General features: G+C 42.8%; 1 protein-coding gene across 9 annotated transcripts in view; it reads left to right on the plus strand.

Annotated features, from left to right (window-relative positions):
• CLTRN (collectrin, amino acid transport regulator) overlaps window positions 1-25,594 on the plus strand; it is a 47,613-nt gene that overhangs the window by 2,994 nt on the left and 19,025 nt on the right. For 3 of the 9 annotated variants that reach the window (XM_061408091.1, XM_061408090.1, XM_061408092.1), the window contains exons 2-7: window positions 2,423-2,518; window positions 3,389-3,454; window positions 7,825-7,857; window positions 8,464-8,522; window positions 9,195-9,338; window positions 12,056-12,141. In XM_061408091.1, the coding sequence (XP_061264075.1) occupies window positions 9,267-9,338; window positions 12,056-12,141 (158 nt within the window). In that variant the 5' untranslated portion in view covers window positions 2,423-2,518; window positions 3,389-3,454; window positions 7,825-7,857; window positions 8,464-8,522; window positions 9,195-9,266. Of the gene's footprint in view, window positions 1-2,422; window positions 2,519-3,388; window positions 3,455-7,539; window positions 7,858-8,463; window positions 8,523-9,194; window positions 9,339-12,055; window positions 12,142-13,034; window positions 13,261-19,868; window positions 20,003-25,594 lie in introns of those variants that run through there. The other 6 variants (XR_009734762.1, XM_061408089.1, XM_061408086.1 and 3 more) reach the window with 6 other exon arrangements.

Raw genomic sequence — 25,594 nt, forward strand, 5'->3', positions numbered from 1 at the left:
CCCCTGCCTTTGGTAACCCCCAATCTGTTCTCTGAATCTGTGAGTTCAGGTTTGTGTGTGTGTATTTTTAGATTCTACGTATAAGTGAGATCATAAGGTATTTGTTTCCTCTGTCTGGCTTATTTCATTTAGCATAATGCCCTGCAGCTTCATTTGTTTGTTTTTGAGATGCACAGTTTTTCTTGATGTTCAGTCCCAACGGAAATCCTAATTGCTCATCATAAGGATGCTATGAACTAAGTAGGAAGCAAGTGTCTTAAAGAATTTCATACAGATCCCCTCAATGTAAACTGTTGCCACAGTAACAAAGCACAGTTCATTAAATCAATTCTGTGAACCACCCACACTTTCCTGTTTATTTGAGATCACAGACCCTTAATGGTATGGCTTAGTCAGGGCAGCGTTAAGATCATTATTCCCCATGATGGCAAGTAAGTTTCAACTCACATGTTGACTGACTGAATAACTGCATTGGAGTTTTGTGATTGAGTCCGGGCTCAGAAGTAAAACGTTCTATAATAGATTAACAATGTCTTTTGTGGGTTCAGGATGAATGAGTGGTTGCAAAAACTTATCTGGCATCTCCGATTTGTAGTAATAGAGGTCTTACATCTATGTCTTTTAGGCAGTCTTCAGAAACATTTCTTACTGTAAGTTTTTGATGATTTCATACAGTAGAAAGATCAAGGTCATTGTCACTGGCCACAAGGGCAAAAACTTTGATCTTTTGATTATTTCATGTACTTTGTGTATCAACCAGAATGAGGGTAGCTTAAGCTTCTGTTAGGAAAGTGAGAGCATCCATTAAATTAAAAGACGCTTATTCTTTGGAAGGAAAGTTATGACCAACCTAGATAGCATATTAAAAAGCAGAGACATTACTTTGCCAACAAAGGTCCATCTAGTCAAGGCTGTGGGTTTTCCAGCAGTCATGTATGGATGTGACAGTTGGACTGTGAGAAACCTGAGTGCCAAAGAATTGATGCTTTTGAACTGTGGTATTGGAGAAGACTCTTGAGAGTCCCTTGGACTGCAAGATCTAACCAGTCCATTCTAAAGGAGATCAGTCCTGGGTGTTCATTGGAAGGACTGATGCTAAAGCTGAAACTCCAATACTTTGGCCACCTGATGTGAAGAGTTGACTCATTGGAAAAGACTCTGATGCTGGGAGGGATTGGGGGCAGGAGGAGAAGGGGACAACAGATGAGATGGCTGGAAGGCATCACCGACTTGATGGACATGAGTTTGAATGAACTCTGGGAGTTGGTGATGGACAGGGAGGCCTGGTGTGCTGCAATTCATGGGGTCGCAAAGAGTCGGACACGACTGAGTGACTGAACTGAACTGAACCTAAAAGATACAGGGCCTCTCTACCTCTTTGTGTGTGTATACTTGGTCACTTAGTTGTGTCCAACTCTTTGCAGCCCCATGGACTGTAGCCCACCAGGCTCTTCTGTCCATGGAATTTTCCAGGCAAGAATACTGGAATGGGCTGCCATTTCCTGCTCCAGGGAATTGTCCCAGCTCAGGGGTGGAACCCACGTCTCTTGCGTCTCTTGCATTAGCAAGTGGATTCTGTGCCACTTGGGAAGCCCTCTACCTCTTTATGGAGGTTGGTAACAGCGGTACCTGGTGGCAGGGCTAAATGTGATCAGGTAACACTAACTGGCAGTCAGATACAAGATTTAAGGATGGAAAATAGTACTCCATAGAGCATGGTTACAGTAATTTTTACCCAGAAAAAAGTATCATGACTTGTTGAAACCATGAGAAAACTCTTAATACAATACCCAAGCAGTGTTGGCTATGTCAGTAAAATCTTGTTTTTATTGCATAGGACTCATTTTTTTAAAATTCTTATTTTAAAAAATTTCACTTATTTTCATTGAAGTATAATTGGTTTACAATAGTGTGTTAGTTTCAGATGTACAGCAAAGTGATTCAGTTATATATATATATTTCATATTATTTTCCTTTATACGTTATTATAAAATATTGAATATAGTTCTCTGTAATAGCAGTAAATCCTTGTTGCTTATCTACCCCCTCTCTTCTTTGGTAACCATAAATTTGCTTTCTATGTCTATGAGTATTTTTGTTTTATATAAAGATTCATTTGTAATGTATTTTAGAATGTACATAAAAGTGATATCATATCATATTTGTCTTTCTCTGTCTCACTTCACAGAGTATGATAGTCTGTAGGTCCGTCCATGTTGCTGCAAATGGCAATATTTCATTCTTTTTTATGGTTAATATACCATTGTGTATCTATACTACATCGTCTTAAGCCAGTTGCCTGTTGATGGGCATTCAGGTTGCCTCCATGTCTTGGCTATTGTAAATAGTGCTGCTGTGAACATTGGGGTTTATGTGTCTTTTCAAATTAGAGTTTTCATCTTTCTTTTTTCTTTTTTTTTAGTTTTCTTAAGGAATCTGCATCCTGCTTTCTATAGTACCTGCAACAATTTACATTGTACGTGGGACTCATTTGAATGTGTTGGTCTTCATGGACAAGGTGAGACAGTCAGTCACATATGCATTCTGTTTATGAAAGTGTTCTTTAAATTGCTACCTTAGGAATATAAAATTGGCAGAATTATACTCACTTAGTTTGTCTGAATTAATCTTTATTTCTAAAGATTAGTGATTAACTTTCTCTGAAGCTGAAAATTGTTACCTTGTGGGGATGAAAAGGTAAGGTTCATAAAGTTACAGTTGTTGATTAACCTACAAATTTTGACTAGCCTTCGAATATTCTAGCTTTGGATTTTTTTTTCTCATCTAAGAAGGGCATAAGGTCTGGGAGTGGAGACTGAAGTTTTCCACAGCCCAGGGTTCCTGATTTGTCAAAGTACTGGAAATTGTCTTTCTCTGGTGGAGATAGTCAAAAAAATTGCAGTGTACTTCATGATACTTAATTTCCATGGTCTTAAATGCCTTAGACTGCCAATTTATAGTTCAGTTTTACTGTCAAATATTCATGGGCCATGAGAAATGCAAATGGAACCAAATATAATCCCTGCCCTCCAAGAACTTAAAATTTGAAGGATCTAGAAACAAATCATGTTGGCAATAGATCCATGTGCGAATGTGAACAAAATGCTGTGGAAACACAGGACAGAGAATGAAAAGTTAGTAGAGTGGACAAGTCCACAACAAACAACAGCTAAGAATCTATAACAAAAAGAAAAGAAAGATTTCTTAAAGGAGGTGATCATTGAGATAGACCTGTAATGGTGGTTAAAATATTTAAAGATAAAAAATGAAAGCTCACAGTATTCAGGTTATTCTAGGTTTTGAAAATTACCTGATTGTGACAATGAAGCAATCAGTTAAAATTTCAAAGCTGCATTTGTCCTCCATACTACATCTTGTTTTATCGCAGGTAAATGGAGCATACATATCACCCACATGTATTTACAACTCTGATGAACTTTAAAAGGCATCTTATGTGAGTCCAAAGACCAACTCATGTGTTTCCTTTTCGTGTGATCTCATGTTTAATTCATTCTCCAGATCAGTAGTTACGTGCCAAGAAACTGCTTTTCAGTAATGTTGTGGAGTAGGAAAAAGCACGGAGAAATCAGTTTCTCTTTCCTGTCTCAGGAGACTCAGTGCCTTTTGTATCGCTCATGGCAATAGTAGTCTCAACTTTTTATCTGCATTCTTGAAACTCTAAACATTGCCAGTAATAGGGCCATATTGTGAATGTTTGAAACCACTTTAGTTGTCATCATTACCACTGTTACTGATAAATTATTAAGCTCCTATTTGTAAAATTGCTGAAATGAGCATTGTATGGAACAAGTTGGATATGTATTTTCTGGAGGTTTAATACTTACAATTGTGCATGAAAATAAAGACTAAGTATGTGCAAGATTTTGAAAAGTGAAAGAAAAAACCCCGCTATGTTGAGAGTCAAGAACGATAGCTTCTAGTTTTGGGTTCACCACTTTTACTAAACTCTCAAGCTCTTTAGTTGTTAAAATCTTTTTTGGTACATTCCAACTGATCCAGACCTTGTAAGAAAGACTCTTCATGTTTTAAGTCAAGTTATTGACAGTATCTTATTTTATCACTAAACATTTTCTTTTTCTGTTCATCTTACAGGACCTATAAAAGGCAATATTTTTAACCATTTCATTTTTGGCTGCTGTTTCTTTTGCTAATGACAAATACTTTTCTAATTTTCTAATGCTTTTCTAAATACTGGGGTATAGAAAAATTAAAACTGTAACTGTAGACTATTGAGAAAATAGAATGAGATCACTGTACATTTGTACTTGTTATGTCATGTGGCCAGAACAATATTCCAAGGAAAATTCGTAGCCATAGGTATTTTCATATTAACTGAGAAAGATTAAAAATAAATAAGCCTATTAGCCAGTTCAAGAGTTATAAAAAGAACAAGAAAACCAGTATGATGGTGAGATTAAAGAATAACTGTAAAGCTGGATGAATTAGGAAGCAGAGGAATTAAAAATTAAATGCAAGATCTTCTTTGATTAACCAATAAAAAGAGTAGGTAAATCTCTGGAAAGAACAGTGGAAAAATGAGGAAAAAATTAATATATAACTGGGAAATATAAAGGGACTATAACAATGAATGGAGTATTTTATGAGATATATATTGTATGCAGTCTATGAGAAGACTGGAAAATCTTAATGAAATGAATGCTTCTCTTGGATACCATAAACAGTGAAAAGGGAAAGAAATAAGAAACCTGCAATTAATGACATTATAAGAAAGTTTTAAAATTAAGAACTCTTCCTCCAAAATATATATAGTCTTAGATTCTTCAACTCTGAATATTTCATTTCTTCTGCATTTTCAAGTATTTGTAAATGTAGATAATGTTACAAATCGTTCTATACCATTTTTCAAGGTGGTACTGTAAGGACTGGAAAAAGGGATCAGCACTTGAATAGGAACCTAAATGGTATTCTTCTATGAAAATGGATTTAAAAAGCTAAAGAAAACAAACACAGCAAGAAAGTCCAGAAGCAAGTTAGAAGTAATCAAACTAAGTTTATCTAAGGATTGGATCAACCTAAAGAAATTTTTTAATATAACATGCCAAGTGGTAAAAATTCTAGGGTCATATTAATAGATATTGAAAAGGCAGGTGAGAAAATTCAATGTCACTTGACAAAAGGAAGTTTTCAGTAAGTTAGGAATAAAAGGTGCTTTTATCTTACAATATATCAAATTTAAAGTGACACACTGGGGGATTCCCTGGCTGTCCAGTGGTTAAGACTCTGTGCTTTCATTGTCGAGGGCATGGGTTCAATCCCTGGTCAGGGAACTAAGATCCCACAAGCCACACTGCACAGTCAAAATAAATAAATAATTATATTTAAAAAAGTAAAATGACTCAACCAGATCCCGTGGGGAGCAGCATTCCCATTAGGGTGAGGAAGAAGACAAGGGCCTATGTGATTCTCACTGTGATGCTGCCCTGTTCTCACAGGGCCACTACAATGAGCCAAACGACAATAATGTCACAAGGGAACACACAGGAAGATCCAAGGCTAAGGAACGTGTGTTTCAACTATTAAAATATATTCACACTGGTCATCCGTACAGGTGGTATTATAGGTATTTTGTACTTTTCGCTTTTTGGTTCTCTGTATTTTCTGTACAGAACTTCTGTTGCCCTTTTCTCTGTTGATTTTTAAAATGAGGCAACAAACATTGAGAAATCGTAATTCAAAAGAGAAGAGAGTTTCTTCTCTTTTCAAATGAATGGCTTAAATACAGTTCACTGTTTTACTGTCTGCAGTCCTCCTAAGTAAAAGCAAAAGAGATACTTGATATTTTTATGAAGTTTTAAGGCTAAAGCAAGTCTGAATCAGATTCCTATCTCTCCAGGGGTTTACTATATGCGACTAATCAGTTTTGTTACAATCTCTATCTATCCCCTGCCACCCTCCTCCCCGCAGGATGCCGATATCTGGTCTAACATTTCCTAAGATAAGTTCATCTAGCCTGACTTTATTTTCAGGGGTTAGCTATGTAGGCCCTTCCTTCTAGGAAATTTCCATTTCCCCCAATAGTAAAATTTCTGGAATGACTGGGTTCATTCCAGAACCCAGGGAGACTGGGCCACGTCTCTCTTTAGAACAACTTTTCCTGACTCTGTATCCTGGCAACCAAGGTGAAGGAGATGAAGAAAAGCTCCTTAAGTGGAGTTAGCTGACAGCAATGGGTCATCTACAATAAACTATCACCCTAACCAGGAAGGGGAAATGAGAAGTGTAGTTGTTGATATTTTTCTTGTTGTTTCTTTAAAAATCCAAATTTTCTATTTAACAGTGGGGTCATCCAATCTAATTTTTCCATTCATGGTTTTTAAGCAACAAGGTAGAATTTGGGGACTGAACTCATGCAGAGGCTGCGTGGTAGAGAGGAAGGCCCTGACACTGGCCTGCTGGGGGCTTGATTGGCATCTGTAGAATGCCCGTGAGGGGATGGTTCTTCTCTGCTCACTGCCATAGTCCTCAGAGCATCTCTGAGGTTTTGTTACAATGTCCCTTTTGACCAGTGATGACCCAAAACACAGTCCGGTTCAGCATGGTGGAGATAGGGTTCAGGTGTAAGTCATCCAGGCTGGTAAAGCGACACCCATTCCACTCCTCCTGTTGCCACCAATGCCTTAAACACTGAATCCTCAGTTTTCTCGTATGTAAGTTGACTATAACACAGCAATGTGGGGTGCTGTTTTGAGGATTAGAGGAATAGTCCAGCGAAGCTAGTTCATGGTGAAAGTGGAAGTTGCTCAGTCGTGTCCGACTCTTTGTGACCCCGTGGACTATACAGTCCATGGAATTCTCCAGGCCAGAATACTGGAGTGGGTAGCCTTTCCCTTCTCCAGGGGATCTTCCTCACCCAGGAATCGAACCAGGGTCTCCTGCATTGCAGGTGGATTCTTTAGCAACTGAGCTATCAGGGAAGCCCCAGTTCATGGTAGGTAGTTCCTAATTACTGTTGTATAACTGCACTGACCATTGTCACTAGCCAAATATGTTTACATTAAATTAATACAAATTCAGTGTCTCAGCAGCAGTAGCCCCATTTTGGGTGCTCAACAGCCACCTATGCCTAGTGGCTAGTACATTGTATATGCTGTATACATGCTATATATTGCAGATATAGAACATTTCCATCGTCACAGAATGTTCCATTGGATAGCACTGCTCTATGTCATTAACTTTAATTTTATACAACTACCAGGCCTTAGGGCTGACCAAAAGCATTCTCTTTGATTGGGAAGTTCTCCTGAATGTTTACCTGTGGAGGTGAGAGTCAGATAAAGCCAGTCTTAGAAGGGTGTCCTTTGTTCACCAGAGATAGAAAGGAGTGATGTTTGTTTCCTAAATTAAGATAGTCTATCTATAAGCCAGATATTTCAGTCCTGAAAAGGCAGAGAGTTCACATCGTAAACCTCCAGAAAGGACTAATTCTTTCCACTGTGCATTTAACCAGACAACAGAAGAAAGGGCTGGGGAGGAGTCCAACTTCTGAGTCAGCAGAGAAAACATTCTTTGGAGGTAGAGTTTGGGAAGGACAGCTAATCTGTTTTCCAAACAGATTTTCATAAATAACTGACAGGAGATGGGCTGCTTCTATCAAAGTATTAACCCAAATGATGGGGGTTAATCATTAAACCTTTTAGGTGGTGGCTTGCTTCTTTGTCTCATATTCTAATTCGGGTCACAGAATGGCTAAGGCAGCTTTAAGTGAAGGGTGAATTTTTTTTTTCCTCCGTTTGCCTTGTGTTTTCCACTCTGAAAGAATGTTGTGGCTGCTCTTTTTTCTAGTAACTGCTATTCGTGCCGATCTCTGTCGACCAGGTACGTAAGCCTTGAAACTTCAAAATAGATTAACAGTTTTCTGAATGATTGACAAGTCTCTGACTGAAAGACTTCTTTATTTTTCTAAATCTGCTGATGTGTTGTGGCTTGAAACTTGAGCCTGTGAATGTTTTATGAGTTTGAAAGAAAATTTTCAACCATCTAAGATGATTGCAGTTAAACTTTCAGAAGTTTTAGGGACAGTTTAATTGCAATCTGTGTTCTGTTGATTTCAAAAAAAAAAAAGTGAAAGTGAAAGTTACTCAATCGTGTCCGACTCTTTGCGACCCCATAGCCTGCACAGTCCGTGGAATTTTCCAGGCCAAAATACTGAAGTGGGTAGCCTTTCCCTTCTCCCGGGAATCTTCCCAACCCAGGGATCAAACCCAGGTCTCCCACGTTGCAGGTGGATTGTTTATCAGCTGAGCCACCAGCGAAGCCCAAGAATACTGGAGTGGGTAGCCTATTCCTTTTCCAGAGGATCTTCTTAACCCAGGAATTGAACCAGGGTCTATTGATTTGAGTTACATTAAATATTAGGATTTATCAGGCTCCATTTTGACGGATTTTATCATCATGTACTGCTCTCTTTTTTCTCTCTGGCAGATGCAGAAAATGCTTTTAAAGTGAGACTTAGTATCAGAACAGCCCTGGGAGATAAGGCAGTAAGTGCAGATCCTGCATGTTCCTTTAAAATTTTGTTTGCTAATAACACTGCTTTCTCTGATAATGAGCCTCTGTGCATAGTTATCTTAAACTTGCACAAACTACTTCTAAAGATGTCAAATCTGATATTTTCTTAAAGCAAAACGATTTGTAGTAAAATAGAAATTGTTAATAAAGTGATTTTGCCTGAAGTATTTAATCTGTGGCGTATCCTGGAAAATATGCGAAGTTCTGTACTACCCCAAACAGGCCTGGTTTGGGCTCTGCTCCTGACCGTACTGGTCATTCGAATTTTGTCAGTCACTTTTCTCATCATTGAAAAGAGGGCATGTTTCACCCATGTAAGATCTTTCGTGGCACAAAACGTTCCACTTCTCTGGTCACTTGTCTTCAATTCTCAAATATCAAGATAACAGCATGAAATATATGTTTATGAAATTAAAGTTAAAAAAACACTCATGGGGCTATAGTAGCTGTAGGAACAGTAAAGCTGCTGCTGCTGCTAAGTCGCTTCAGTCGTGTCTGACTCTGCGACCCCATAGACGGCAGCCCACCAGGCTCCCCCGTCCCTGGGATTCTCCAGGCAAGAACACTGGAGTGGGGTGCCATTGCCTTCTCCAGTAGGAACAGTAAAGACTCTCAATTAATGAGATGGAGTTGTGTCATTCTAGTTTCAGTTTGCCAGTGTGGTCTGTGAAAATTTTCTCCAATAGAAGGTGAGAGTAAGATGCCTCAGGCTAGAGATGATAAAAAGAAATGCTGAAGAAACTTGGACATATTCGGTTTGCAAGGCAATCCACCATTTTGTTCACTCAGTGAGTAATAATCATTCTAACACCAGCATTCCTTCAGAACTTAGCTTACTTTGTACCTGGGACCCTTCTAATCACTTTGCCCACATTAGCTCATTTAGCTCTCTCAACAGCCTTTTGAGGACGATGACATGGGTATTCCCATTCTCATTAGGTGGATGAGAAAACAGAGGTGCAAAGACATTAAGTGACCTACTCAGGATCTCAAGTCAGCAGGGGGCAGGGGGTCAGGTTTGACGGCAGAATCCACCATCTCTGCCAGTGCGTAGGGTTGCTTTTCCCAGAATCCTCTGAGGGCAGGCACCACACTGGATGCTCAGGACACGGTACAGCTAAAACCAGACTTATCCTTGCCCTTGGGGAGCTTATAGTCGTGGGAATGGTTGCATATCCAATGAACCAAATGCAAGTGTGCGATCTTGACAAGCATTTCAGGAAAGAGAAGTCCACAGGGACTTTGGCCTCATTAGAGGCCACAGGACCTGGCATTTACTGTGAGGTCTAAAACACTAGTAGGAGTGAACCTGGGGAATACAAGGAAAGAGGGTGAAGGGACTAGCACATGCAAAGGCTTATTACAAGGGAGGAACGTGGGAAGAGAAGGGTGGAAGGATGGCCAAGGTGTTTGGAACTGGAGCAGTGAAGAGGAGCATCGCATGTAATAAGTTTCGAGAGAAAGGAGGGGTCAGGCCCAAGAATGTATGGATTGTATTAAGGAGTTTTGGTATTATTTCTAAAGCAAGTGGGGGTTTCGTGGAAGGGGTGTCATGACAGAATGTGTTTGCAAGATACTTTGGCCACAGAGTAGAGGACAGACTCAAAGAGACTAGAGTAGACAGAAGGAACCAGTTGGGAGGCGATTGGAGCAGTACTGGTGAGAGATGATGGCCATTTGGAGTCCGGTGTGTTCATGGAGAGAGGGGCAGTGAAAGGATTTGAGAGCCATGGGATGGGATGACAAGGGAGGGAAGAGGATAGGTCAAGGATAAGCAACTAGATGGATGGTGGCGCCTTTATGACTCAGGGAACTGAGAATAGATAAGAAAACCATGGATTTTGGACTTACTGAGTTTGAGACATTATTGAACTGGCTTGAGATATCCATTCCCGCATCTCTTGCACTGAAGTGATGATGACAGTGCTGATGAGGAAGGTGGAGGATGGCCAGAGGAGAGGGGCTGGCCTTGAGCTTTGTGATTCTCAAAGAACTTGCAAAGGAGGCAGAGGGACAGCAGGAAGACCAGGAGGATGCTGTGTCAGGAAAGGAAAGAGAGTGCTTTCAGATGAAGGGAGTGTTCAAGAGTGTTGAGTGCTGTTGAGGGGCCAGGCGAGGGGACACTGAAAACCGCTCATTGTGTTGAGCAACGTGAAGATCATTGGTAACATGAGAGAGCTGCTTTGTGGAGTGCAGGGACGGGAAGGCAGGTGGAGGAGGTTCAGAATACGTGGTCAGTGACCAGCTGCGGACAGGAGGATGGACAGCTCCTTCAAGAATTTTGGTTGTGAAGGGCAGGAGAGAAACGACAGTTGGTAGAAGAAGGAGGACTGAATAAAGTGATTTGGTTTTGTTATTTTAATGGGAAAGACTTAAGCATAGTTCAAAGTCAATGAACAGCTTCCAGTCAGCATTGAATGCACAGAGGAAACTGATATAGTTTAGATCCAGAGAAGGGCCAAATGGAATAAGGGGATGCCAGGCGGTTTGAGAGTAGGTCACCATGAATTGAGTTAAGGCACACTGCTTTGTGATTTTCTCCAGTTATGCTAGATTACATACCTAAAATGTGGAGTCAGCCACCTTAGTTTGCTGCTGCTGCTGCTGCTAAGTCACTTCAGTCGTGTCCGACTCTGTGCGACCCCACAGACGGCAGCCCACCAGGCTACCCCGTCCCTGGGATTAGGGCTGCTATAATAGTACCACAGACTCGGTGGCTTAAATGATGGAAATTTGTTCCCTCTCATTTTGGAGGCTGGAAGTCCAAGATCAAGGTGTCAGCAGGGTTGATTTCCTTTTGAGTTCTGTGAGAGAGGGATGTGTTCCAGACCATCTCCTTGGCTTTTGGGTGGCTGTGTTCACATGTTTTCCTTCTGTGTCTATGTCCAAATTTCCTGTTCTTACAATGACACCCATCATATTGGATTAGGACCCACCCTAATGATCTGATTTTAACCTAATCACCTGGGTAAAGACACTGTCTTCCATATATGGTTACATTTTGAGGTACTGGGGGTTAGGATTTTAACATACAACTTTATTTGTGGGAAATACAATTCAGCCCATCCCATGCACATCCACTCAAGTTTTCAGCTAAGAAAATGAAAACTTGTACTGGTATGAATACAGGAAAGGAAGCTGAGATGGGGAGTCAGTTTATGAGGGGAGAGAGAAAGGATGAAAAGGAATCAACTGTTTACATACAGGATGAGATGTCCAAATGCCCTGTTTGTTGACTGGTTACTAATACTGCAGATTTTGAAGAAGAGTGTGCAGTGGGAAATACAGCACACTTGCAGTGATAGAATAACCAGGAGATTCTATCCTAAACATTATGGTGACATGATTTATCATGGTCCCCAGTCTTTTTTTGTGTAAGATGAAAGAGGGAGACACAGACAGACACACACACACCGACACCACTGTGGCCACAGTTACAACCCAGTGGACCAGTTTGTATTCCATGCCTCTCTACTTTTCATTCTCTATGTTACTTCTCTTTCAGTATGCTTGGGATGCAAATGAAGAGTATCTCTTCAAAGCAATGGTGGCTTTCTCCATGAGAAAAGTTCCCGACAGAGAAACAACTGAGTAAGTAAACAGTGAAAAGTCTTAATTGATTGATTGCAATATTATTTGAGATAGAATTAATACAAAACTCAATCTTGAAAATAATTTATTTAAATATAATTTTTAAGGGACCCACATTTTAATTTAACATTTAAAAACACTTTATAATCTAGGTCAGCTTATAGTTTATATCATTTCAAATAATGGTCTTCATTCAATAGGCACTATAGAGATAAATATAAAAATTTGTAGTTATATGTCATAAGCTTTCTAGATTTCTATTTTATGTATATTTCTCTTGTTGATATGATAGATAGATGGAAAGAGAAGAGTTCTATTCTCATTGTATTGGTCTGCTCTGGCTGTCATAACAAAATACCATAGACTGGGTGACTTAAACAACAGAAATTTATTTCTCACTGTTCCGGAGGCTGAGAGAGTTGAAGAGTAAGATGCTGACAAGGTAGATTTCGATCTGAGGCCTCTCCTTTCAGCTTGCAGGTGCCACCAAATCTTTGTATGCTCACATGATCTCTTTTTGGTTGAAGGAGAACTGGCAGGGGAGAGAATGAGCATTCTGGAGTCTTTTTGGATGAGGGTGCTAATCCTTTCTATCAGTTAAATGACATCTCATTTAACTCTAATTATCTCCTTATAGGCCCTGTCTCCAAATGCATTCACATTTAGGGTTAGAGCTTCAACATATGAATTTGGGGAGGAGGATAAATCCATAGCACTCACTTTGAAAATAATTTACATATGTATAGGTTCATCGTACTGTTGGTATCTGTCATAGCACCTTGTTTATTTCTTAAAAGTTTTAGTACAGTTTTGATAGTTTTACATTTTTGTCTGTTCTTCTGGAGGAATCTTCCCTATTTGTGATGTTTCTTTTCGTCTCTATTTGTGATTAGGGCAACACTCCTGGTTTCTCTCTACCCTCTTCCTTCACTATTCCCCTTGAGAGGTGAAATGACTGGACTGATCTGATTGATGGGCTGGAAGGGGAAGCGGCGTACTCTCAGCACACATTTTTCTGTGCTGCTCCTCACACTAAATACAGAATCAGGCCCTGCCTGGGCAGGCTCACACACCGTCATGGCTGTTTGTGCTGTCTACAGCTATGGACTGTTTAGATTGGTAGGTACCAGATCCTAAGGTGTTAAATATCTTGCCTCTTACTCCAGTATGTGGTGATAGCTGCTTCAGTTCAGCTCTACCTGGGTCATTAGAGATGAATTTATCTCATTTGAGAATTTTTTTACAATTCGGAAGGAAATTTACCTGCTGATGAAAGTTATATCCTCCAATGAAGTCTTTTATTTTGGTCTCCTGTTTGCTTCACTCTTTTGTCTTCTGTTAAAAACCTAGCAAAGACGGTTTCTATTTATTGGTCCTACTCAAAGCCACAATGTATTATGCATGAGCTGTGAATATAAGGAATAAACAGAAGAGTAACATTTGGAGGAACAAAATAAACATACAATATGTGGATTTGTGTGTTCACACACACACACACGTATTTTAAAATATGTAACATATTCACATGATTCAAAAAATTAAAAGAAGGGGCTGTAAGGTAAAAAAAAATACCCTAAGTGAACTCTACTCTTATTTTATAGATTTTTAGAAAAGATATATTTGCTTTTATCTTATGCCTTTAAACTGAAGCATTCTTTCTGAAATGATATTAATATCCTTTTTAAAATAAAAAAGTAGAAGATTGCCTTCTAAAAAATCAAAAAGGAAAAATATAAGGAGAAAAGGGAACCCTGGTACTCTATTGGTGGGGATGTAAATTGGTGCAGCTACTATGGAAAACAGTATGGAGTTTCCTCAAAAAACTAAAAATATGTGTAAGGGCATAAATATATTTATTATGTTTGTAAAAATTCATTCTGTACAATTGCAGACCAAGGTTGCTCTTCTGTAATTTATGGGATATTATGTTTTAAAGACCATCTTGGAATACAATTAGAGAACTTAGTATTTTGGTGTACTAAGACCTATTTTAAGCTTAATATTTTACCTCTGCAAAAACTTTAAAGATGTTATTTTCAAAAAGTTAAAAAAAAACACCCTAAAAATAGAATTAACATATGACCCAGCAGACCATTCCTGGTTATTTATCAGAAAAAAGAAAACATGCTAATTCAAAAAGATACACACATCCCGATGTTCATAGAAATGTTATTTACATTAGCTAAGCTACAGAAGCAACCTAAGTGCCCATCAACAGATGAACAGATATAGAAGATGGTGTATACACACACAAACACACACACACACACAAATGGAATACTACTCCACCAGAAAAAAGAGTGAAATTTTACCATTTGCAACAATGTGGATGTACTTGGGAGGGTATTATGTTTAGTGAAATTAAGTCAGACACATACTGTGTATTATCACTTCTGTGTGGAATCCAGAAAATAAAGCAGACTTGTGAATGTGAATATAACAAAAAGAAACAAACTCAGATATGGAGAACAACCTAGTGACTACCAAAGGGGAGAGGGAAGCGGGAAGGACAAGACAGGGGCATGGAATTCAGAGGTAGAGTTGCTGTATGTAAAATAAATAAACTACAAGGATATATTGTATAGCACAGAAAATATAGCCAATATTTTATAACTGTAAATGGAGTATAGCCTTTGAAATTGCGAATCAATATGTTGTACCCCTGAAATTTATATAATATTGTAGATAAACTATACTTCAATTAAAAAAAAAAAGAAAAACATAAGGAAAAAAGCCATTGGCCATCTCACAATGCTAAAACCCCTCAACTAGTCTCTTTTAATCGTACTGTTATTCTTGATCAGCAGAATTTATATATACTGTTTTTTATTATACTCTTACTTCCTCTGAGTGCAAAATTTCATCTTGTGACTATGTTAAATCATGCTTCCATTCTTAGGAAAAGTTAATTTAAATTCATAATATTTTAGATTAATTTTGAGAAGTTCACTTTTGAAATTTTTTATTTTCCCAAGCCTGCGCCTTGTAGGAGTCTGTGAATATATGATCTTGTTTATTTGCTGAGATGTTTTAACTGGGTGCATAGGCTATATATAGTACCTTTTGTTGCCAGTGTCAGTTGAAAAAATTGAAAAGTGCAAAACTAGATTGCGGTTCAACAAATTTTTCCCGGTAAATTCTCAGCTTGAGTCTCAGCAGTACTGCTGTCAGCAGGCTGAGTGATGAGGGCTGCCTAATGAATCAGGATGTGTTTAAGATCTTGTACAGGTGCTGGGCCCAATTCTACATGATCATGATCATGTGGCCCTCTGGGAAAGGGGACCACACGACACAAGATGGATTGAAAACAACTTCCCAGGCAGACTGCCTCTCCCAAGTGTGACAGGTAACAGAAAAACACCAGTAGCTTGGCAAATGGATCAGATTTTAAATCTGCCTTTCAGAGGTCTTTTTGTGCCAGTGTCAGGCAGATTGAATTCTAGAGGGGTGGCATGTATCCCTTTGAGGATGGCTTCAGGAATTCAAATCATGAACATTTGCCAGTTTAAAAAAACTTTTTTCCTGTTTATTGCTTATTCTGTGGATATTGCAGAAAACTTAGAGATATTGAGGTGTACTGGATGGAAAATGTAAAGAACAACTCACTAATGAAGGCTTCCCTGGTGGCTCAGTGGTAAAGAACCTGCCTGCCCATGCCAGAGACTCTGGAGACACAGGTTTGATACCGGGATCAGGAAGATCCACTGGAGGAGAGCATGGCAACACACTCCAGTATTCTTGCCTGTAGAATTCCATGAACAGAGGAGCCTGGAGGGCTATAGTCCATGGGGTCACAAAGAGTCAGACATGACTTAGCAACTCAACAACAACTCACTGAAGATAGCAATGAACAGAGTAATGAAGACTCTCAATTTAATTCCAGCTTTTACCCAGTCCTAACTACAGTATCTCTTCTATCAAGCATGATCACCTCCATGACACAGGGTTAGTGTCTCCTCTGCATATTTGGGAACCTACGAGCGGCCTACCCTTGACCCAGTAGAACCTGGTTGGACTTTGCAGGAGGGTGTTCGTTCTAGAGTGAGGTCCTGGCTGCCTCCATGTAGGACTTACGTCCAGTCACCATGACCCCACTCAGGCAGTGGAAGAGAAGGTCAGGGGTCCCAAAGGCAGAGGTGTGGGCCTGCAGAGAGGGGGCGGGCCGCCTCTACCACCCTCCCCAGAGGATGGGTGGGATGAGTGGCAGCAGTCTGCACTTGCAGCCCACAGGGAGCTGACAGCTGGGTCCATGTGAGGAGCTGGTGCCCAGGCCACACTGGTGCCAAACTTGCCTGCTCCCCTGCTCACCTCAGGTCACACAGAGCCGCCAGTAGAGAGAGGAGTCGTCTGTGAGAGGAGAGATGGGCATGTCATTCCCCAACTTGCGCACGTGCCGAGGAGTAGCACCAGAGTAGCAGCGCCTAGAGCTCTGGACACCATGAGAGTGTGTCCAGGCACTGAGACCATCCTGTGGGTGGAAGAGAGACTGGCACCTGCCTCTCAGCTGGAGAAAGCTGAAGGCAAAGGCAGCTCGAGCCTGCATGAGTGAGAGAGAGCGGTTTTGCCAGCAGTCTGCCCTCAGATGGCAGCTGGGCCAAGTGGAGGCCACTGAAGGGAGCTGGATGGGCCTGTGGGACCCAAGATCTAAGTACAGGGCCCAGGGAAGGCGGAGAGTGGTCAGGCAGGGCGAGGTGGAAGCCATCGTCTGTGCCAGGGGAAGGGCCAGTGCAGAGATCGCCACGCCTTCTCCGAAGGCCCCAAGTGCACTCTGGAGGGACAGGAGGGCCCGCCATAGTGAGGCCACCAGCAGGCAAGGGCGCACGGGGAGCCCACCTGGGGAACCAAAGCTGGCCTCGTCCTGCAGATCCCCGCCCCCTCCCCTATCCCTTTTCCATCCCTCAGTGAGCAGGAGTGGGGGAGGTCAGGGGCTATGGGCAGGAGGAGTGGAGCCTGAAGGGCAGAATGCATGCTGCACAGGCCAGCCCAGTGGGGAGGGAAGCTGGGTGTTAGAGGCGGGAAGACAGTTGGTCTAGGTTTTGATCAGACTGGCCTGAGCTCTTAAACACCCAGAAATGACACACCAGCTGTATCAGTCCCTCCAGATGCTGCAGGGAGTGAAGGAGAGAAAGAGCTGACAGAGCACCCAAGGCAATGGTGTGAGAAGCAGAAGACTTCTTCACTGGGCTCTCCTGAGGCTGCATGTGCTGCACTGCTGGGTGGGAGCCAGAGAAATTGGTAGCTGCTATCGGAAGCCTGCTGTGTAGGCTGCTGTATAGGCCCTGAGACTTCAGTGGTGGATAAATCCAGGTCCCACAAAGGACATTCGCAAGGAGCTGGCCCAGGCAGACATGGAAGATGAATGAAATGGGACAGAACCAATTCTTTTGAAATCATTGCTGACAGATCTTGATAACAGGTGGTTTTCTTGCTCTTCCATGAGTTTTCTTGAAAGTAGGATGGATGATGCAAGTAAAAGACTAAGTGGTAGAAAGTTCTGCTTTTATTAGATCAGGTTACATTAAGTTTTCTTGGGACTTTGAAGATAGTAAACAGGTGTTTTCAAGGTTTTGTTGTAAAGTTTAGTCCAGATTTTTGAAAAGATTTTCACAGGAAGTTTTAAATGTTGAAAGTATTATCTCAGGAAATTATGATGAAATTTTAGTCCATTTTCCAGGTCAACTGAGAAATTTATCTGCCTCCTTTACTCAAATAATGTTTCTATCAGATAATTTATCATTTTTAGTGGAGAAGTAGAAGTGTAACTCAAGCACAGTGTTCTCTTTCTGAGTAAGATGATGTAGGGCACAGAATGAATTTCTTCCTCTGTCTAATTATTCAGGGATAAGCCTTGTGATCTGAGAAGGAACAACATGCTCTTGTATCCATGGTAAGGGGATTACGTTCTTGTGCTTGTAAAGTAGTAGCCCAGCTCCTATTTAGTCCTTTGATTTCAAGAAACAAGAGCCTGATTCTTCTCAGCCCAGTTGGCCCTGTCTGGTGCCATTGACGAGAAGTGGCAGCGGAGCCACTTAGACAGTTACCTTCAGTCCAGGGCTCCCCACACTTGAGGAAAGGGAGTGGACATTTCTATCTTAGTGGTTTGCTGACAGAAGCAATTGTTTATGTCTAAGTATTACTGTTTCTGACACAGTTTGACAAAATTATTATTCAAGTGAATGCAAAGAATTCCATCAGACCCATGTGTATTTACAAATCTTGAAAATGTATGTTTTCCATTTAGCTGTGCTAGTGCAATTTCACTCAGTATTTATTTTTATTGAAGTGTAATAGATCCCAGTATGTGAGCTGCAAGTGTAAAACATAATGACTTGATATTTGTGTGTATTGTGAAATGATCACCACAATAAATATGATTAACATCTGTCACCATGCATTATAATAAGATTTTATTTGTCGTGATGAAAACTTTTAAAGATTTAGGCATTTCAGTTTATTTATTACATCAAAACATGCTCTGAAAGACAAGTTTAGTTCAGTAAGTGCTGTTGGCTGATTTTTCATTTCATGCAAACCCTAGAGGACATTCACTGTGGTCACTTTGGGAAGAAAGGCTGTGGAAGAAGTCATGCGGGTTGGACTTGATGTATAAATGGAAGGAATTTGCATCTTTTTGTTGCTAAGTATATTATCTATTGAAATCTGTAAATCAGTCTTCATGTTACTTACTTTAGCACCAACTTTCTTTACATGTACACTTCCTCTTGGCTATTTCTGTCTGTATCAGATTCAGGAGTCTTTGTATATTAGAGAGTCCTCTGTGTTGCATTGTCTGAATATTTGTGACTGGGGAACAAAGGTTTGGGAAAGAAATCTCCCTCCTTTCCTTTATTCCTTTTCTGTTATTGCTATGCTACCCCCAACTTAGTTTCTCTGTTACTCTCTTTTTGGGATATTGTACAAACAGTGAATACAAACAATGGAGCTCATTTCTCCATTCTGTTAGTTCATCCCTCCATCCATTGATTTCACAGTCCCTGAGTGTCCACATGGACGGCTCTTTGGGAATTCAGCCTTGGCCTCGGGCCCCAGGCCTGGAGAAGTCTTGTGTTGCTGATGGACAGGGTGCTTGATAGGCTCCCAGGGGATGTCAGCTGATAAAATTGAAAATGGTGTTCAAAGCTTAGTCTATGAAGTTTCTCCTGTGGGTAAAAATTAGAACCCCTCCTGACAAAGACTATGGACAAACCACATGGAATTCAGAAGTCCTTACTCACCCCACGATCCTCAGTCAGTTCTCAGATGGAGCATGGAGATTTGGGGCAGATTCTGGCAACTTGGGAGTTTTGGCTTCCATGTTGGATTTAATCTTTTGTTAGGCTCACACTGTGAACTTGAACTTCAAGAGTCTTTTAAAAAAAAATTTATGTTTTTAATTGAAGTATAATTGCATTACAGAATTTAGTCGTTTTCTATCAAACCTCAACATGAATCAGGCATAAGTATACACATGCCACCTTCCACTGGAACCTCCCTCCATCTTCCTCCCCATCCCACCCGTCTGGGTTGATACTGAGCTCCTGTCTGAGTTCATAATTCCCCCGAGTCATACAGCAAATTCCCATTGGCTACCTATTTTACTGGCTTAAAGCTGGCTTAAAATTGAACATTCAAAAAACTAAGATGATGGCATCCAGTCCCATCCCTCCATGGCAAATAGATGGAGAAACAACGGAAACAGTGACAGACTTTATTTTCTTGGGTTCCAGAATCACTGGAGATGGTGAATGCAGCCATGAAATTAAAAGACACTTGCTCCTTGGAAGGACAGCTATGACCAACCTAGACAGCATATTGAAAAGCAGAGAAATTACTTTTCTGACAAAGATCTGTCTAATCAAAGGTACAGTTTTTCCAGTAGTCATTTATGAATGTGAGAGTTGGACTATAAAGAAAGCTGAGCACCGAAGAATTGATGATTCTGAACTGTGGTGTTGGAGAAGACTCTTCAGAGTCCCTTGGACTGCAAGGAGATCAAGCTAGTCAGTCCTAAAGGAAAGTAGTCCTTCCAATGGACTGATGTTGAAGCTGAAGCTCCAATATTTTGGCCACCTGATGTGAAGAGCTGACTCATTGGAAAAGACCCTGATGCTGGGAATAGGACCCTGATGTTGTCCCCTTCTCCTCCTGTTGAAGGCAGGAGGAGAAGGGGACAACAGATAGTTGGATGGCATCACTGACTCAATGGACTGAGTTTGAGGAAGCTCCAGGAGTTGGTGATGGACGGGGAAGCCTGACAGGCAGCAGCCCATGGGTGTCATAGAGTCAGACAGGACTGAGCAACTGAAGTGAACTGCATTGACCTATTTTACATATGGTAATGTAAGTTTCCATGTTATTCTCTGCATACATCTCACCCTCTCCAAGAGTCTTGATAGCACTAAATGCCCTTGCAGTTGAAGTCTTCTCCCAACCCCCACTAACCATAGTGGCCAATCATTGTTAGCTCTTAGTGAGCATCTGTGGGTGAATGAAGCGTGCTTAACATCCTGGCTCTTAACCCAGGGGCCCATCTCCTGGGCTACAGTGGACATAAGAAGACGGTGTCCGACCCCCCGTTTCTCCCTCTCGTTGCACCCGACTGCCCTGGGCGGATACTACCCCAGGGAACGTAGTGGGGATGGTCACAGTAGAAGGAGCTCTCCCTGCCTGTGGTTTAGCTCGTGTTGGACTTCAGTGTCTTACCCCTGTGGGAACCAAGACAGTGGTTAATTTCTCAAAGGATCTTCCAAACCAGGAGGCAACCCCAGCCCACTGGGGCGTCTCCATCTTCACATGCAGCCTCTGCTTTGCAGCTGCCTCCAGAAGCAGGGGTGCTTTCCCCTGGCCCTTTGTCCACAACCTGTTACTCTAGCAAGTAGGCTTACTCCATCCTAGGTCAACTGCTTCAGTCAGAAGGAAATGGAAACACATCTCTGTAATTCTATTTCTATAGTTGTTATGTGTAGAGCACAAGCTTACTGGTGTGTTTGCTTAAAACCTTAGGCTTACTTTTTTTGGCCAAACCATCATGTGGGAGGGATACTTACATGTTCTTCTATTGAGGGAGACCCAAGCAGCTAAAACTAATCACATTTTGCTCATATCAATTTTGGAGAAATGATGCTTCTTAAGACATAGTAGAATGGGAGATATCCTAATAAATACGTGGTCGATTTGAGTATATCAAGTCTAGCAAAGGGCAGGTAGTAAACTTCAGAATAAAAGCTTGGTTTATTGAATTGCAGCCCAGGACATTTGCTGTGTAACAGTAACTGTCACCATTGAAAATGTTGGCTTTAACAAGTGTAGGAACAATGTTAATGAGTCAGAAATCTTTATTTCTAAGTAGATAACAGCTTTTCCTTTTGTTTGCTGAGGTGCTGTGTAACAGCCTGAGTTGCGTCTGGTGAGAACTCTGAATGAAGAATTGGAATTCATGGGAAGGGACAGTGGAGTTTCCTGGTGATGGGGACAGAGGAAGCGTTTGTGGCCCCAGTGTGTGGATGGAGTTGTGTGCATCCCTTCTCCTGCCTTGTTTCTCTTCATAGCATGCCTCCTCACCTGCCAGTGTGCACGTTTATTTATGTGTTTACCTTCTGTCTCTGCCGTCTTAGAAAATGCACTCCATGGGAGGGAGAAGGGACTTTGCTCTTTATAGCTTATCCTCCAACTCTCTGAAGGGGAGTATTTTGAAATTCATGTTTGCACAGATTTAAAGATGCTTCAGATGCAACAATCCAGGTAAAGTGTCCAAATGACCCCTTACTTGGTTCTGGCCTTCTCTATTATGCCAGCTTGTTACTTTGTATTTACTTAATTGATACGAATGGCTGTGCCATCCATAATGTGCCACTCCCATCTTTTTCACTGGACAGAATATTTCTGAGTTTTTTTGTTTAAAAAAAATGTAACTCTAGCTCAGTAGTTTTCAACTAGGGGTCATTTCTGTCCTTCAGGGAATGTTTGGCAATGTCTGGAGACATGTTTGATTGTTATTACTGGAGGATGTCCTGCTGATATCTAGGCCATAGAGGCCTGGTTTGCTGCTAAACGTCCTGAAACCCACAGGGCGTGCACAGCACAAAATTATCTGGCCCAAACCCAGCCGTGGAGGAAACCCTGGGCTCTTTCCTTCCTTAAATCTGTGGAATAGTCTTCCCTTGGTAGCAATACCATATTGACTTTATCCCTTCCTCTTTTAGTGGACATATAGGTTTTTCCATTTCTCTCAGCTGAGTAAGGGGGCTGGAAAGAACCGCCTCACCATCTGTGTGTGTCCGTGAGGGGGATGTGAGTGGGTGGAAGAGTATTTCTGGTGGCCCCACTATGTTCACGGAAAAACTTCCAAATGCTGCTTCACAAGGGCTGGACCCACTGATGCCCACAGCACTGCCTGAGATTTCAATTCTCTGTAGCCTTCCCAGCATTTGATATTAGTCACCTTTTTGAGTTTGCCAACCTGAAGATGATAAATGAGTAGCTCGTTTTTAAAAATTACATTGTCTGATTGTTATGTGCTGTGTGCTTAGTCGTGTCCGACTCTTTGCCACTGCATGGACTGTCACCCACCAGGCTCCTCTGTCCATGGGTATTCTCTAGGCAAGAAATCTAGATTGGGTTGCTATGCCTTCTCCTGGGGATCTTCCCTACCCAGGAATCGAACCGGGGTCTCCTGTTAATAAGGCCCCAAACATGAGTCATTGGCATCCCAAGCATTCTACAAATTCGGGATATTTTATTGGCCAGCACACACCATTTCATTTTCTTCAGCTCTGTGTCTTTGAAAATGGCATGTGTTGGGAGACCAGGCTTGACTCTTTCTGCCAGCAGAGGTCACTGTCCCTCAGTGATTCTCCACCAGTGTCATTCTGCCCCATTCCCCCACCCCATGGGCAATATCTGGCAGTGACTGGAGACAGGTTTGATTTTCAAAGTAGGTTATGTGCTGTCACCTAGAGGAGAGGTACCAGAGAGTGAGTGAAAGTCGCTCAGTCATGTCCAATTCTCTAGGACCCCGTGGATTGTAGCCTGCTAGCCTCCTCTGTCCATGGGATTCTCCAGGCAAGAAATCTGGAATGGGTTGCCATGCCTTCCTCCAGGGGATCTTGCCAATTCAGGGATTGAACCCAGGTCCCCTGCATTGCAGGTGGATGCTTTACCGTCTAAGCAACCAGAGAAGCCCAGGAATACTGGAGTGGGTAGCCCATCCCTTCTCCTAGGAATCTTCCCAACCCAGGAATCGAACCGGGGTCTCCTGTTAATAAGGCCCAATACATGAGTCATTCGCACCCCAAGTACTTACAAGTTGGGGGATATGTTATTGTCCAGCACACACCATTTCATTTTCTTCAGCTCTGTTTTTAAAAATGGCACGTGTTGGGAGACCAGGCTTGACAGTTCCTGCCAGCAGAGGTCACTGTCCGTCAGTGATTCTCCACCAGTGTCATTCTGCACCATCCCCCACCCCTCCTCCCCATGGCAATATCTGGCAGTGACTGGAGACAGGTTTGATTTTCAAAGTAGGTTATGTGCTGTCACCTAGAGGAGAGGTACCAGAGAGTGAGTGAAAGTCACTCAGTCGTGTCCGACTCCTTGTGACCGCATGGACTGTAGCCTGCCAGGCTCCTCTGTCCATGAAATTCTCCAGGCCAGAATACTGGAGTGGGTAGCTGTTCCTTTCTCCAGCGAATCTTTCAAACCCAAGAATCGAACCCAGGTCTCCCTCATTGCAGGCAGATTCTTTACCAACTGAGCCACCAGTATTACCCAGAGGGGAGATACCAGGGTTTCTGCTAAAACCCTATGATGCCGAAGTCTGCATCCCACAGAGAATTGTCTGGCCCAACTAAGCCAAGGTGGAGAAAAAATACTGTGGATAAAATCCTAATATTTGAATCTTTGAAAGGAAGACAATGACAATCCTCATAGTAATAATGAAACTATTTTTATTATGTAAAAGAACAACCTTTAACCTCTATAAAGGCTATCGAGGGAAAAGCTCACCTTCCTGAGAAGGGTCGTCTTGGGGGAAAAGGCAGCAAGGAGTGAAGGCTTGGGAATTAGCGGTGCCCCCTCAGTGTGGGCTCTGCAGGGTGGAGGGGTGGCTCCGGGGCTGGGCTGATGCGCTGGCTGGGGTGGAGGGAGGTGGCTTGGCTGTATATGTGACTCAGGCAGGGGTCGGGCAGGGCTCAGCTGGGGAAAAAGAACTGTGGGTGGGAGTTTCATGGGGAGGTGGTGTCCAGGCCCTGGCTCTCTGGACACGAGGGGGCACATCAGGCTGCAGGAGGCCCAGGACAGAGTGCTGGTCTGCTCCCATCTCTGCAGGGAAGCTCTGTGACTCTGCCCTGGGGGTTGGGGGTGGCGGATGGGGGGAGTAGGGGCGTGGAGGGTGCTGGGCTTGGAGCAAGGTAGGCTGCAGACAGGGAAGGCTCAGGCAGGGCCAGAAGTCTGGTTCTCAGCCGCTGTTGCACCCGTAGCAGGAGCTGGTTCTCAGAGGCCCCGGCTTAGGCACAAAGGCAGGGACCACTCCGTTCCTACACACGGGCTGGAAGGCCGACAGCCTGGGCTCCGGGCTCTGCCTCTTCTTGGTCTCAGAACAGTCAAACAGGTGAGGCTCATCTAAGCTCCTTTCTCCGTTCTGGCATTGAGTGAGGGGCCTCAGTCCAGTCTCATTGGCACAGACGTCCGGTTGCTCCGGGCTGGGCAGACTCGTGTAGACGCTGCCCGTGCGCTCAGGGAGGGTGATCTGGATGGTCACCAGGCTCCGTCTGCTGCGGGGGTGGCGGCGTTTCCATGGGCGAGTCTTCCTGGAAGTCTTGCGATGGCGGGAAAAGCGCAGCCCCATGAAGTGGTGGAGGAGCAGCCAGCTGGGAAAGCTCCTCCAGGCCTGGGACACCAAGGCCCTGCGGGTTGGGCTACGGTACAAGGCGGGCGAGTCGCCCTGGACCCGCCTGCCACGGCCCCGGAGCGCATGGCGGACCAACAGGACTTGGCCTGGGCCCCGGCCCAGCGGGACGCCGGCGGCCCAGGGCCGTGGGAACCCGGACTGCACGGCCTTGTCTGTGCCCAGCCACCTGCCCAGGTACCTGCTCAGGAAGCTGCCCATGCTGGCCGGGCGGCGGCGTCGGATCTTCGAGCTGCTTTGGCTTCTAGGAGTCCGCGGTCAGCACACGTGAAGCACAAGATGCTCAGGCAACCCTTGGCGTCGGGCTACAGGCTGGCGTGTGTGGCGTTGGCACCTCAGGGCTCAGGGTCCTGCGCACACTAGGACTGTGCCCCCGGACGCAGGACCTCAGAGGCTGCCCCTGCCCTCTGAGCAGAGTGGTTCCTCCAAGCTTCCGCTGCAGGCTCTGGATCTTGGCTCTGGGCAGATCAGCCTAGGAGTGCCTGAAATCCTTGTGCTTTATATTTGAAGGGACAAAAATGAAACAGTGTACAAGTTTTTGTATTCTTG

Source organism: Bos javanicus, chromosome X (assembly GCF_032452875.1).
Source record: "Bos javanicus breed banteng chromosome X, ARS-OSU_banteng_1.0, whole genome shotgun sequence".
Classification (NCBI taxonomy): domain Eukaryota; kingdom Metazoa; phylum Chordata; class Mammalia; order Artiodactyla; family Bovidae; genus Bos; species Bos javanicus.